The 13,746-nt window shown below is 34.8% G+C and overlaps 1 protein-coding gene across 1 annotated transcript in view; it reads right to left on the reverse strand.

Moving 5' to 3' along the window:
- Nucleotides 1–5,696: 5,696 nt before the first annotated feature.
- Nucleotides 5,697–13,746, reverse strand: part of BTNL9 (butyrophilin like 9) — a 36,230-nt gene continuing 28,180 nt past the window's right edge. Inside the window, exons 8-11 of the mRNA XM_074311522.1 lie at nucleotides 10,750–10,770; nucleotides 10,558–10,584; nucleotides 9,403–9,429; nucleotides 5,697–7,567 (exon numbers count right to left, since the gene is read on the reverse strand). Of these exons, the coding sequence (XP_074167623.1) occupies nucleotides 6,939–7,567; nucleotides 9,403–9,429; nucleotides 10,558–10,584; nucleotides 10,750–10,770 (704 nt within the window). The 3' untranslated portion in view covers nucleotides 5,697–6,938. The remainder of the gene's footprint in view (nucleotides 7,568–9,402; nucleotides 9,430–10,557; nucleotides 10,585–10,749; nucleotides 10,771–13,746) is intronic.

The following is a 13,746-nucleotide window of genomic DNA, read 5'->3' on the forward strand; positions in this document are numbered from 1 at the left end:
GCATACCCATGAGTGCAAAGGCAGTGGGGCACGGATGCTCCTGGCCCTGGGTACTTACTGGAGGATGGAATTCTTAGTTAGGGGTTCCAGGTTAGAGGAAGATGAATCTTGATTCACCATCTCCGTACCTTAGGATTAGAGGTACTTACTCTAATACCTCTTATTAAAAAACAAAAAATGAATAGGCAACAAAGAAAAAATCCACCATAGAAACTTACTATGGGAATAGGGTAGACTGGGGTTCATCATCAGAGGAGGAACACTAAAGTAAAAAAAAACAACAAAAAACAAAAGAAACTGCTTCTACCCCAAAAAGAAATGGCTCCTTGCCCAGAGAGAACTTATAGAAGAACTTTAAAAAGAATTTAAAAATTAAGTGAGAAACACTTGAGGAAAAAATAAATAAAAATAAAACCATTCAAAGTGAAACAAGATTATGAGAAAAAAGTTAACCAACTAGAAAAGGAGATACAGAGTCTCAAAGATGAAAATAACATTGAAGATTAGAATTAGGCAAGGGGAAGCCAGTGAAGTTACAAGAGACCAAGAAATAACAAAACAGATTATAAAGATCGAGTAGAACAGAATGTGAAACATAAGAAAACAACAGATTTGGAGAATAAGTCAAGAAGAGAAAATATAAGAATAATTGAATTATCTGAAAGTTGTGATCAAAAAAAGAACTTGGACACAATAATGCAAGAAATAATACAAGAAAATTGTCCTGGAGTGATAGAACATGAGTAGAAAAAAAAAAAAAAATCCACTAATCACCACCTCAATGAGATTCATTATGGAAAACATATAGGAATATTATTATCAAATTTCTAAAACCCCAGATCAAAGAGAAAATTTTGCAAGAAACAAGAAAAAATAAACAATTCAAATATGCTAGAGCTATAATTAGAATTGTACATGGTTTATTAGCAGCCACAACAAAAGAACTCAGGTCCGATAATCAAAAGAACTAAGTCTACGGCCAAAAAAATATTATATCCAGCAAAATTATCAATAATGTTGAATAAGAAAAAATGGCCATTAAATGAACTTGCAGATTTTCAGTACTTTCTCTGAACCAAACTCAAACTTAATAGAAAATTTAACAATATCAAAGATCAATTTTAAGGAAATCAACATGAACAAATTATTTATGTTTTTCTACATAGGAAATGTATGTCATATATTTAAGATTGACATAAACAGAATCCAATTCTTACCGTGCAACAAGAAAATTGCATTTACACACATATATTGTATCTAGGATATACTGTAACACATTTAATATGGATGGGATTGCCTGTCATCTAGGGAAGGGAGTAGAGGGAAGGAGGAGAAAATTTGGAAAAATGAATACAAGGGATAATGTTGTAAAAAAAAAAAAAAAAAAAAAAAGAATTACTCATGCATATGTACTGTCAAAAAATTATAATTATAAAATTAAAAAAAAAAAGATTGACATCAACAATAGAGTAGCTCAAAAGAAAGATTGGGGCAGAGTTAAGATAAAAATAGTAATCATGTTATACAAATGAGGTGCATAGGAAGAACAGACATGGAAGCACTGGAGCAGGGAAGAGAGCTCATAATTCTAATAACCTACTCACATTGGGAATGGATTAAGTAGGCAGCACTACATATATGCTATAAAAAAAGTATAATATTCTTCAAAATCTATAAAGAAATAAGGGGAGAAGAATGTGTAGATGGGGAAGCAAAGGGGGAGGGAAGAAGACAAGGATGGAGGGAAGTTAAATAATAAGGCAAGTTGAGTAGAATTAAAAGCAAAATCATCAGGGATAGGAAAGATATGTTTGTGTGTGTGTGTGTATATATGTGTATGTACATACCTACATAAATATATCTTTTCTTAACTACAGACTGCTTAGGAGTGAAGGGAGATGAAAAGGGGAAAAAAGAATAAAGTAAAAAAGATGAGCAGCAGAGAACAAAAGAACAATTTAAAAAGAAGTAAAGAAAAGATGGGCACTTGTTATTATACATTTTGAATTCTCCCTAATGTTTTGCTGGGCACACGACAATGTTCCCTTTTGTTTTTTATTCTGTTGTGGCCATCTTTTAAGAGCTCAAAGCATTATGAGCCCTTTGATCTTAGAGGCAAGAGGAATGAGGTGAGAGACTCATAGAATGTGAAAAAAGCTCCAGTTTATTATGCCCTACAGCCTTGTTGATATACATTTTTGCAAGCATGATCAGCACAGTAGGCAATCCCAATCATCATTCAGAGAAACAGCTCGTGGGCTTTGCGTATGCATGGTATCTGCCAATAGAAGAGTCAATCCAGCAATTCAGCAGCTCACTCACAGGTGAGAGGCTCTCTTAAGGCATCCCTGCTCATGAGAAACTAGCTGTGATCCTCCAGCTCAACACTCGTTCCCATGATCACAAATCATTGCACCTTGCTTAACAAGGGTGTTTCTATAACATGGCAGAAAACTTATTTTGCTCCAAAGGTAGAGGTGGCCTTGGTACTCCCTCTTGGCAGTATTCCTTTTCTGTTTTTCTTTTCTTTTCTTTTCTTTTCTTTCTTTCTTTTTTAAATAAAATAAGGGATAGCTAGATGGAGCAATGGATAGAGCACCAGCCCTGGAGTCAAGAGGACCTGAGTTTAAATGCGACTTCAGACACTTAATACTTCTTAGCTGTGTGAATCTGGGCAAATCACTTAATACCAATTGCCTCCCCCCCCCCCACATATACACACAGAGATATGATTATACAAATATACAAGTTTATTCTCTCAACACATGGGAAGTATAAATCCTCCTCTTTTCCCTTATACCATTCTCAGTCTTAGAGGAAGGCAAAGGGATTAAATTTAGACTTTAGTTTATAATTCCCATAGAATACAGTACCACTTCCAAATCCAAAACTCCCCTGGAGAGTTGGGTTACTGGGTAAATCCCTGGCTTTTCAGGGACTTCCTTTTGGGTTGGCTGACTATAATATGCTGCTTAGAATCCTAGTTCCAAGATCTCCATAACGTGACCTGTTGGGGATCATCACTAGTACCTGAAACCTGAGAAGAATAAATGGCACGAATAGAAACAAATATTCCCAGGCTTGTTTCTCTGAGCAGGGGTTAAAGAGGAGAACAGGGGAAGAAAGTCCTTCTTTTCTCATCAGTTTAGTCATGAAGGAATCAACTCTGTAGGTCAACTGTGATCTTCATCCTCTAGATACAGAAGGAAAGGATGGACAAGAAAGAAAGATTCTCCTAGCCTAGAAGTTTTAAAAGACTTATTTCAGCTACATTTGGGTATGTTCAGAACACAAGATGGATGAATATATAAGATCTCCAGAGGAGAGGAAGATATCAAAATATGGTAGACATTCTAGACATAAATTAACACTGAAAAATTATTATTTCCAAACTTATTAACACTGAAAAAGACATTAAAGTAAATTATATAAAAATAGAGAATGTATGTCTTCTACTTGGAGAATGTTAATTTGGAGAGTAAAACTATCAAATTCTTTTTCATAGAATTTGTTACAGATTCAGCTAGGTGACACAAAGGAAAGATCCCTGGGCCTGGATTTAGAAAAACTTGAATTCAACTCCAGCTTCAAATACTTATTAGCTGTGAACCTGAGTAAGTCGTTTCACTTTTGCCTGTTTGTTGTTAGGACACTAACAGTAACTACCTTAGAATGTTGTTATAAGGATCAAATGAAAAATCTGTTAAGCCTGGCACATAGTAAACATTTAATAAACACTAATTTCTCTCCTTCCTGGCCCATTTGTCATTTGAAATCCTGTTCTCTGTACACTTGACCTATGACCCTTTCATACTGGTTTTACCTTTCACTGGTGCATCAATCAGGAAGAGAATGTCATTACTATAGGGGTCAAAGATTGATGATTATTTTTTAAAATTTATTTTATTTTATTTTTTTATCATTGTGTGATAAATACTTTTTATTAAACAGCCATAGCTTAGGCTAATTAAATCATTCATCTTCGTTATTTTTATTAAATATTACCAGTGTGGGCATGCTAAGTTATCAGAAGTGTACAGGGTTGCTTTTTTCCTTTGGAATTTATCTCCCTAGACTTGCAAGATTAAGATTTCCATTTTTCATTAATTTTGTAATTATAATTTTTTGACAGTACATATGCATGGGTAATTTTTTTACAGCATTATCCCTTGTACTCACTTCTTTTCTGAATTTTCCCCTCCCTCCCTCTATCCCCTCCCCTAGATGACAGGCAATCCCATACATGTTACATGTGTTACAGTATAACCTAGATACAATATATGTGTGTAAAACTGAGTTTCTTGTTGCACGGTAAGAATTGGATTCAGAAGGTAAAAGTAACCTAGGTAGAAAGACAGTAGTGCAAACAGTTTACATTCAATTCCCAATGTTCCTTCTCTGGGTGTAGCTGATTCTGTCCATCATTGATCAACTGGAACTGAATTAGAAAAGATTGATGATTATTGATGACCACAGGTGAGAATGGGTGAATGGTATAGCAGAGTCAATGGCCAATTTCTTCTTGTGGCTGATTCACCAAAGTGCTATTTGGTGTAAGTTTTTGGTGAACACTACCTCTTATAGTAAGAGACAAACAAAAAGACTTATACAAACTAGAAAGTAGAGACTAGTGTAAACAGCTGTGTCTTATTCAAGATGCCTTGGGATGTAATGTACTCACTTTCAATTTAATTCAGTAAAGGTGTTTCAATTCTTATAGTTTTTATATGTGAGTGATCAATCGGGAAAGACGTTGAGTAGGAATGGGGGAGGGGAGCAAAGCATCCAATGGGATTGTATTTTTTTTCTAGAATTAAATCATTCTCTTAGATTATGTAAGAACCTGAAGAGTCTCTGAAAGGGAATAGGCTCCCAATTCTCTTGAAGAGAGATTCATCTCAATATGTCCACTGGGACAGGTTGAATTTAAACACCACAGGTAAAGCATCCTATCCTTCTGGCATAAATCCACTGGAATTGACAGAATAGCACTTTCAACTCATTTTCCCATTAGATTACACCATGTTCTTTTAAGTTATTGTTCTCATCTTCCATGTCTGCAACCTCTTCATTTCAAACTATTAAAATTCTTTTCTTCCTAGGCCAAGTTTAGCTACTACTTTCATGAAGTCTCCCTTATTAATTTCTGAATAACTTTATACTAGTTCTTTTCAGATTCTTTATCTCTAAAATGAGGGGATTAGATTAAATACACAAAGGCAGTAAATGTAATGTCTTCAGTCTTGCCTCTCTGTATTATACTCTGAGCAAATTACTTAACTAAGACCTTAAGCTGCAGAATAGTTGTGTTAGTATAGAAGCTTCCTTACTGGAAATTTATTACACCCATGAACTCACAGATCTGCACAATTGTCATCATTACAAATTTACACAGGACTATTGGGTAAATCCAAGTTGATAGTTCACTATTCATGCTGCATCTCAAGTATTTCTGAAGCTTCTCCATATTCTGTGATGTCTTCTGGTATGTTTCCCATAATAACCGACTTTCTATTTTAAATATTCCTTTGCAGTTTCACATTGAATGACTTCAACTAATTCTTTTTCCATTATCCCCTGAAGCCATTCAACTTTACACTTCCCATTCCTTTGATCTCTATGAAAGTAATAGTTCAGGAAAACACTAAGGAAATGAAAACCTACTGTTATGTCACAATATAGAGGCCAGTAGAGACTTTTTAATTTAAAATGGAGAATTTATTGGATTGGAAACAGGATTTCTATCCAAAGCATGTGGTATTTAACAAAGGAGACATCAAGCTTTTTATAGGCTGTTGTGTAAACAGGGTTGACAGAAACCAGACAGTTAGCCTACTTCCTTACCTAACATCCCTGCATCAAAAATTTCCCTAGATGCAGTTAATATTTAGGTTGTAAAGACTAAATCCCTTTTAACACCCATCATATCCTTCCTTGGCAGCTAGCACCAGTATCATGCAAGTTTCCCTAAAGCTTCAGTATTCCTCAAAAAGATATTGAACACTATTGCAGCTGATGACCTTTGTTTTGTATTACTGTATTTATCGATCTTAATCTAGAAAGGAGCAAAGATCAGATATTATGTGTGCTGCATAAAAGAAACACACAAATATTTTATGTTATTAAATTGAATTGAATTCTCCCTGATTTTGGATAGGAATAAACTTAATTTGCCTGATTGTTTAGAAAGAGATTTGTGTATAAGAGAGTGGAATATACCCTTTTTATTACAGTATTAAAGATTAATTTTAAAAAATTGTTTCATCTGATTACAATGTAAATATCAAAACTTGATTAAATATTCCACATGAGATCACTAAGAACATGAGAGTAGCTAGTTAAATAAATCCCAAAGTTATGTTTAAATACCTTTACTTATTTTTAGCTTTTGATTTACCAAACATATAGCAATAGATATTCTTTTAAAAATAAATCCACAATATATTGTGCAAGTTATAATCATTTCTTTTCTATAGGATAATTAGTTGCTTATGAATAATCAACATTTCCCTTTTTGGTTCATTAAGATGATTACTACATGAATATCTACACCCCTCTCATTTCTTTCCCTTTGTTGCCTGCTCTTTTGACATATTGATGACTTATGATTAGAGAGTGGATATGTCTGAGAACAAATAGGGAGTAAGGATATAGAGGAAGTTCTAATTATTCATGAGCAACTCTTCTTTAAAAAAATTGGGGAAGTGGAGTTAGGAGAAGTAATACCTAAAGTATTAGCTAAATTGAGGAGAATAATGCTCTCCAATTAATATGTGCTCTTCCTATGTTCCATGATCATAGATAATTCAGAATAGACTATCATATTTATGTGCATATACAAGTTTTATTATTTTCTGGGAGACTTAGGCAATGGAGATTTCCCCCAAAGCTTAACTAGCATATTTTGAGAAAGTACCCTGCCCAGTACTTAAGGATCCTTACCACCCATTTTCAGTATTGTCTGATAAATCATAGGGTTGTAACCAGGTATCACAATCATCATCATCTTTGGCAGCTACTCTATCACCCTTGGTAGGCAATGGACAAATGGTCAAAGGAATGACCTTTTCTCCTCCATCATGAGATCTCGGCCTAAAATAGGGGCGAAGAGTCCCAGAGAATTTGTCGGTGAAGGTGAATATGTGGGAGTTGTCAGTCACATTGAAGAAAGAAATCGTTCCAGCTTCATAGTTCAAAAAGACTCCTACTCGCCTGGGGGGCACTCTCAGTGTTAGAGATATTCGATGAGGATTGAAAATAAAGTATTCACAGCCATTCCACAACCCTATCACCCAATATCCTTTCCCAGGGCATAGCTTTACCTCCTGTTTTCGTTCCACTGAGTCATAACACACACCCAAGAACCACCTACTTTTCTCTCCCACATCTACCTCCCAGTAGTGTTTCCCTGAGATGAAACCCTCCTGACCAAGGACACAAAGTTGGTCTTCAAATCTCTTAGGATCATCTGGTAGATTCTGCTTTATATTCCAATAAATAACACTCTTGCCATCTTCTAAAATCTTAAGGCTGGGATGAGCAGTGTCTGGATCCAGAGTTATATTCACTGTATAGAAAGGAATAGAATTGGTCTGTGAGAGGAATGCAAGGAGTCAGTATTTTTAAATTGTGATTTCTGGTTTTCCCTTCATTTCACTTGGCAAATGTGGTAAGTTTATTACCTTCTTTGACCCTCATTTTCTCCTTCTTTGTAACATGTAAGCAAAATTATAACTAGGGTGATACCAAGACAACATTAACCAGGACAGACAATTTAAAGAGTACCAACAGCTCTTCCAGAAACTATATTTGCTCTCTCTTTCCCAGTGACCCCCTTGCACAGGCCTGCCATCAGAAGTAGCCTAACCCTAGCTTTTTTTTTTTTTTTCCTAAAAACTATATGCTAAATAAGTTTCCCATACCCACCCTACATCTTCACTCCATTAATAACTATAAATTCAGCTGTGTAGATTGAGAGTTCATGATGTCAGGAGCTGCACGTCCTCTATAAAACCCTTCCCTACCTTAACCTGCCCAAATCCCCTTGTTCCAAAAGCAAAAACTCCTAAGTATTTCTCTATATGTAAAAATAGCCCCTGTTCATTTCCTAACTCCTAAAGTTGGGGATACATTTATAGCTTGATTTTTACTCTTTTAAAGTGATAAATTCTCTCCTTATTTTAAGAACTATGTATTCAAGAACAAAGAGATAGTATTTATTGGACTAAGAAGATATGCACTAAAACCTTGTGCACATTTTGGTCTGAGTTACACTTCTTGCCCCTCATGCAATGTTACAGAACTTAAAGCTATATGCTTTTCATATAGAATTAAACTAAAAAAGTGGTGTGAAATTAAAAACCATAGTAGAAATTGTAAGGTATCTGTGGAATAGGAATAAATGTGGTTATAGAGTGTGTGTATATGAATTATACAGATACACATATACACATATTTTTATGCATGGGCATGTACAACCCAAAGAAGAGAAGAAAAAAGAACATGAAGGTCATCTTCAAATATATGAAAGAAAGGTTGTCATGCAGGCTATAGAATAGAGAAGCAACAAATGAAAATTGTAGAGAATTTGATTTTGATATAAAACTAAGACAAAACTGTCAAAAAATGAGTACTGTCCAAAAGTGAAAAGACCTAACTACATAGATAGTAGGCTACCTGTCAATGAATGTCTTCAAGTGCAGGCAGAATGTTCACATATTAGGTGCTTAATATATGTTGATGGATTAATATTAGAAAATTATAAAGGATATTCCTGTTCAGAGATGGATTGAATTAGATTACTTATTTTTCTGGTACATTCCAATTCTAAGTGTCTGTGCATATGCATACTTATACTTAGTCACAGATCTTAGAACCATCTTACTCTCACTGTCTCATTTTGACTAAGTTCATGCTAGTTGTAAAACCCTGGGCAAATTACTTCACCTTTGCCTGCCTCAGTTCATTTATCTATGAAGTAGAGATAAATAATAGAACCTATTTCAAAGGGTTATTGTGAGAATCAAATGAGATAATAATTGTGTAGCATATAATAAGTGTTATATGAATGTTAGTTATTATAGTTATTATTATTAATCTTAGTCAGCAACTAATCAAGCATCAAGCCAATCAAGCATCACTGAATACCTTCTTATGATGGAGCACTATAACATTCACCATTATCATTGTTTGTATATATATATATATGCAGGCATCCACGTACTTCCACACAGGTGCACATGCACACACACATACACACACACACACACACACACACACACACACACACACTCCACAGTGTTTTAAGGTTTGCAAGGTGTATACATATGCTATCTAATATATTATGTAATAGGAACCATTAGAATTTGGAAAATAAAAATGCAGTCCATCTGCTCTGATTACCTGCATATTTTCTGGCTGCTCTCCATTCTGAAAACAGAAAGAGAAAGAGAAATATTAGCTAATAAGTCTGGAGAGAATAGATTGAAAAGCTCAAGTGCTTGAGCTCCAAAGAAAATAAGTTCTAAAATAAGGCATGGATTGGGAAAAAATAATAGATTTTAGGGACATCCCTAGGAAGAGGGACATTTAATCAATGGGTGGCTAGATAGAGCACATGTAGATGTGCTCTATTTCCAATCCCTACCTCTATTTCCAGTCACCATCTTGCCATTCTAATGGCCCTGATTTAATATCATTTCCTACTTCACCACCACCCCCACCACTTACATTTATATAAAGCTTCAATATTTGTGTTTCTTCTTTTACTCACCTAGATTTGCACTTTCATTAAAGTTCTAGTCCTCATATTTTTGAGCAGACCCTAGGTTTTCAAAGACTATGCTAATTAAAAGCACAAATTCTGGGAGATCCCACAAACTGGAAAGATATAAACTTGGTCTGATAAGTAAAGTCAAGTTTACCAAAATTCTATCAGTTTCATCACATGAAAGTTGATGTTTCACACAAACACACACACACACACAAGCACATCACTTCCCCTAATGGATTATAAATTCTTTGAAGGTGTAAGTCATGTCATGCGTCTTTGTATAAGGCAAAGTATTTGGCACATAGCAGGCATTTAATTTTTTTTTTTCCTATTGGACAAGTGAAAAATAGTTGCCATTGACTTCAGAATCTTGACATAGATTCTGTAAAGAAATGCAAAAGAAAAAGACAAATTTGTTCTCCTTAAGTTTTTGGTTTAGTTGCAAACACAAAACATTAGTGAAAATATTTTGAGCAATACATTCAACTTAATACAAATTAATATAACTTCATCTCTTCTCTCTGGAATTCAGGTGTTTCATTTGTGAAATAAGGGGGTTAAACTGATCTTTAAAGTTTCTTCAAACTAAATCTATGACTTTATTCACATCAGATCAATTCACATGCAAGACATATATGGCACTCCTGTAGAGTAAAAAAAAAGTTTGAGATGAGGAAAATATTCTGTACCAAGTTAGGAAGGAAGGAAGGGAGAGAGAGAGAGAGGGAAAAAAAAGAGAAAGACAGACAGAAACAAAGAGACAGAGAGGAGACTGAATTACTCACCAGCCTGTCCTTCTGCCCTTCTCCAGTCTGAAAGCAACAAAGGAAAGAAGTAAGAATAAAAGTATACTCATTGCCCTCTCCATGCACACTGGTAGCTTCCTTTTGCTGCCTGATGAACAGGCATGTAACTTGACTGACCCCCCAAAATAATTAAATATATTCAAAGAAATAGTTCTGAGAGGGAACACTCACCAATTTCAGTCTGAAGCTTACCTACAAAATAAAGCAAGAAACATCAATTCACCCAGCTTCTTGAACAAGAGGACCTTTCCAAAGCCAAAAGAGCATATTCTTAGGAGGCAAAGCCAAGGGAAAGACTCCTTGCTCCCTTTCCATCTCTTCACTTCCTTTTCTCCTATCCACTCCTCCCCTCTTTTCTTTCTCCTGCCCTCCTCCTGAAAGGAGAAAAAGTCTGGATTATTCTATAGGTTGTCTTCAGGAGAATCAACCTGGAAACAGTAGCTCTACTGAAGAATAGAAATCTATAAATGGTACTAGTCTAAAAGTAGCAGGTCAAACACTGGTCAAGAATACTCATGCCTTTCCAAAGGCTCAGGTTTCCTTTTGTTTTCTACTTTGGTTTTTTGATTTAAGTTTTTATTGATATATTTTATTTTTACATCACCTTCATTCCCCAATGATCAGGCTCATTTTGAAAGAGCTAATAGTGACTTTTTTTTTTTTTTTCTGACCAATAGACTAGGAGGCCATAATAACCCCCTATAATGAAAGGAGCGTGCCAAAAATGGTTCCCTGTTCCAGATGCTGAAGAGTTCTTAGTTCCATCATTAAATATTCATTCTCAGAACTCTATATGGAGAGGGTATACCATTAAAAACAAATCCACACCACTGTCTTTGGTCATTTTTCAATCATGCCCCTATTTGATGTTTTCTTGGCAAAGATTCTAGAATAGTTTGTCATTTCCTTCTCCAGCTCATTTTACAGATGAAGAAACTGAAGCAAACAGGGTAAAGTGACTTGCCTAGGGTCACACAGCTAATAAGAGTCTAAGGCCATATTTAAATTTGGGTCTTCCAGACTCAACACTTTGCCACCTAGCTGCCCACCTCAGTAACATCAAATATACTTCTTAGAAATTTTGGTAGTTAGATCAATCACTTAACATTTTTGGAGAGAATTTTAAGAGAATTCTGTTCAGAAGGAATAAGTCACAAAAAGTCATTAAAGACAATTATTATAATTTGTTTGAGACCTAGAGTTGCAGGAAGAGGTTGTGTTGGTCAATGTCCAATAATCCAGTCTCTAAAAAAAATGAAAAAACAAATCTGCACAACACACTTTTAAGCTTAGTTATTAACATTATTAACATTTTCTTTAAGACTTTGTCAAGTCTTCACAATCAAGAAAACAATAAATTAAACCCTAATTTGTAGTGATTAAATATTTCTCACACACACACACACACACACACACACACACACACACACCCCTATGTATATTTGCAGAAGCATATCACTTCCCCTATTGGACTATAAATTCTTTGAAGGTGTAAATCATGTCCTACATCTTTGTATAGGGCAAAGTACTTGGCACATAGCAGGCACTTAACAATTTTTTTTTCCTATTGGACAAGTGAAAAACACTAGAGTTGCCACGGAAATATAAAGGCTCACACTGAAAATTTAACAGTTAGTTAGAGAATGGATAGAGCTTGCTCCAGCACAGGCCTGTTAAGGATTTCTTTACACTTACTATTTCTACAGTAAGAAGAAACATGATATAGTGTCTCTGTATCTGACACTCAGAAGACAGTAGTTGAAGATTAGCTCTGCCACTAACTAGGTGTCTGATCTTCAGTAAGTCACTCTATTTATTTACTCATTTTATAAAATGAAGAGATTAGGTTATCCCTAAGGCTTCCTCCAACTCTAAAATGTTATTGTTCTAAGCAGGCAAAATTAACCTTTCTTATTTCTATACTCTCCCATACCCTTCATTCCTCTTTCCTCCTACCTGCAAAGACTGTTTTCAACAATCTTTCTATGTTTGGTAATTCACTGATGTATTCATTATTAAATGTTTAGTTAATCAGTATAAATTCATTTAAAGTCATACAATGGTTCATTTAAAGTAGTACAATGGAACGAACACTGGTTCTAGGGTCAGGGGACCCAGGACTCAAATTCCACCCCTGATAAATACTGCCTGTCTTTTGTGGACTCGTTTCTTAACCTTCCTTGGCCTCAATTTCCTCAACTGTAATAGAAGGAGTTTGGATTTTTGGTCTCTGAGACACCTTCCAGCTCCTCTGATCTCGTCTGATTCTGATCTGATTCTATAAGAATCAAGATTTTGTATATAGTAATAATAATAACTAGTATTTATGTAGTTCTTTAAGGTTTAGAAATTGCTCTACAAATATCATCTGTTTGAATGAAGAATGGGTTAAGTGACTTGTCTGATGTGATATTTGAATTTAGGTTTTCTTGACTCCAGGTCCAGTGCTTTAACTACCTAGCTACCTCTTTCTTTTCTTTCTTTTTTTTTTTTTTTAATTTAATTTTTATTTTATTTTATGATTATAACTTTTTTTTTTTGACAGTACATTTGCATGGGTAATTTTTTTACAACATTATCCCTTGCACTTACTTCTATTCAGATTTTTTCCCTTCCTCCCCCAACCCCCTCCCCCAGATGGCAGGCAGTCTTATACATGTTAATTATATTACAGTATATTCTAGATACAATATGTGTGTAGAACCGAATTTCTTGTTGCACAGGAAGAATTGGATTCAGAAGGTAAAAATAACAGTTTACACTCATTTCCCAGTGTTCTTTCTCTGGGTGTAGCTGATTCTGTCCATCATTAATCAAATGGAATTGGATTAGCTCTTCTCTATGTTGAAGATATCCACTTCCATCACTAGCTACCTCTTTCAAAGTTTGTTGGAGAACTTTCTTTGTATTTGGAACACAAGGATTATTTTTCTTTAAATGTTTGATAGAATGCATTTGTAAATCTGATTAGCCCTGAAGTTCTTTCTATGGAAATTATTCACATATGACTGGTATCATACATTTTTTGCTTAAATTAATTTCCTTTAAGTTTTTAGTTTTGGTAGCAATAATTGGGCACAATAATTTCTGATAATTGTCTTTATTTTTTTTGTTGTTGCAAAATTTCTCTTCTTTTATTTGGTTTTGATAATTTGGTGTTCTGCATTA

This window comes from Sminthopsis crassicaudata, chromosome 4 (assembly GCF_048593235.1).
Source record: "Sminthopsis crassicaudata isolate SCR6 chromosome 4, ASM4859323v1, whole genome shotgun sequence".
NCBI classification, from domain to species: domain Eukaryota; kingdom Metazoa; phylum Chordata; class Mammalia; order Dasyuromorphia; family Dasyuridae; genus Sminthopsis; species Sminthopsis crassicaudata.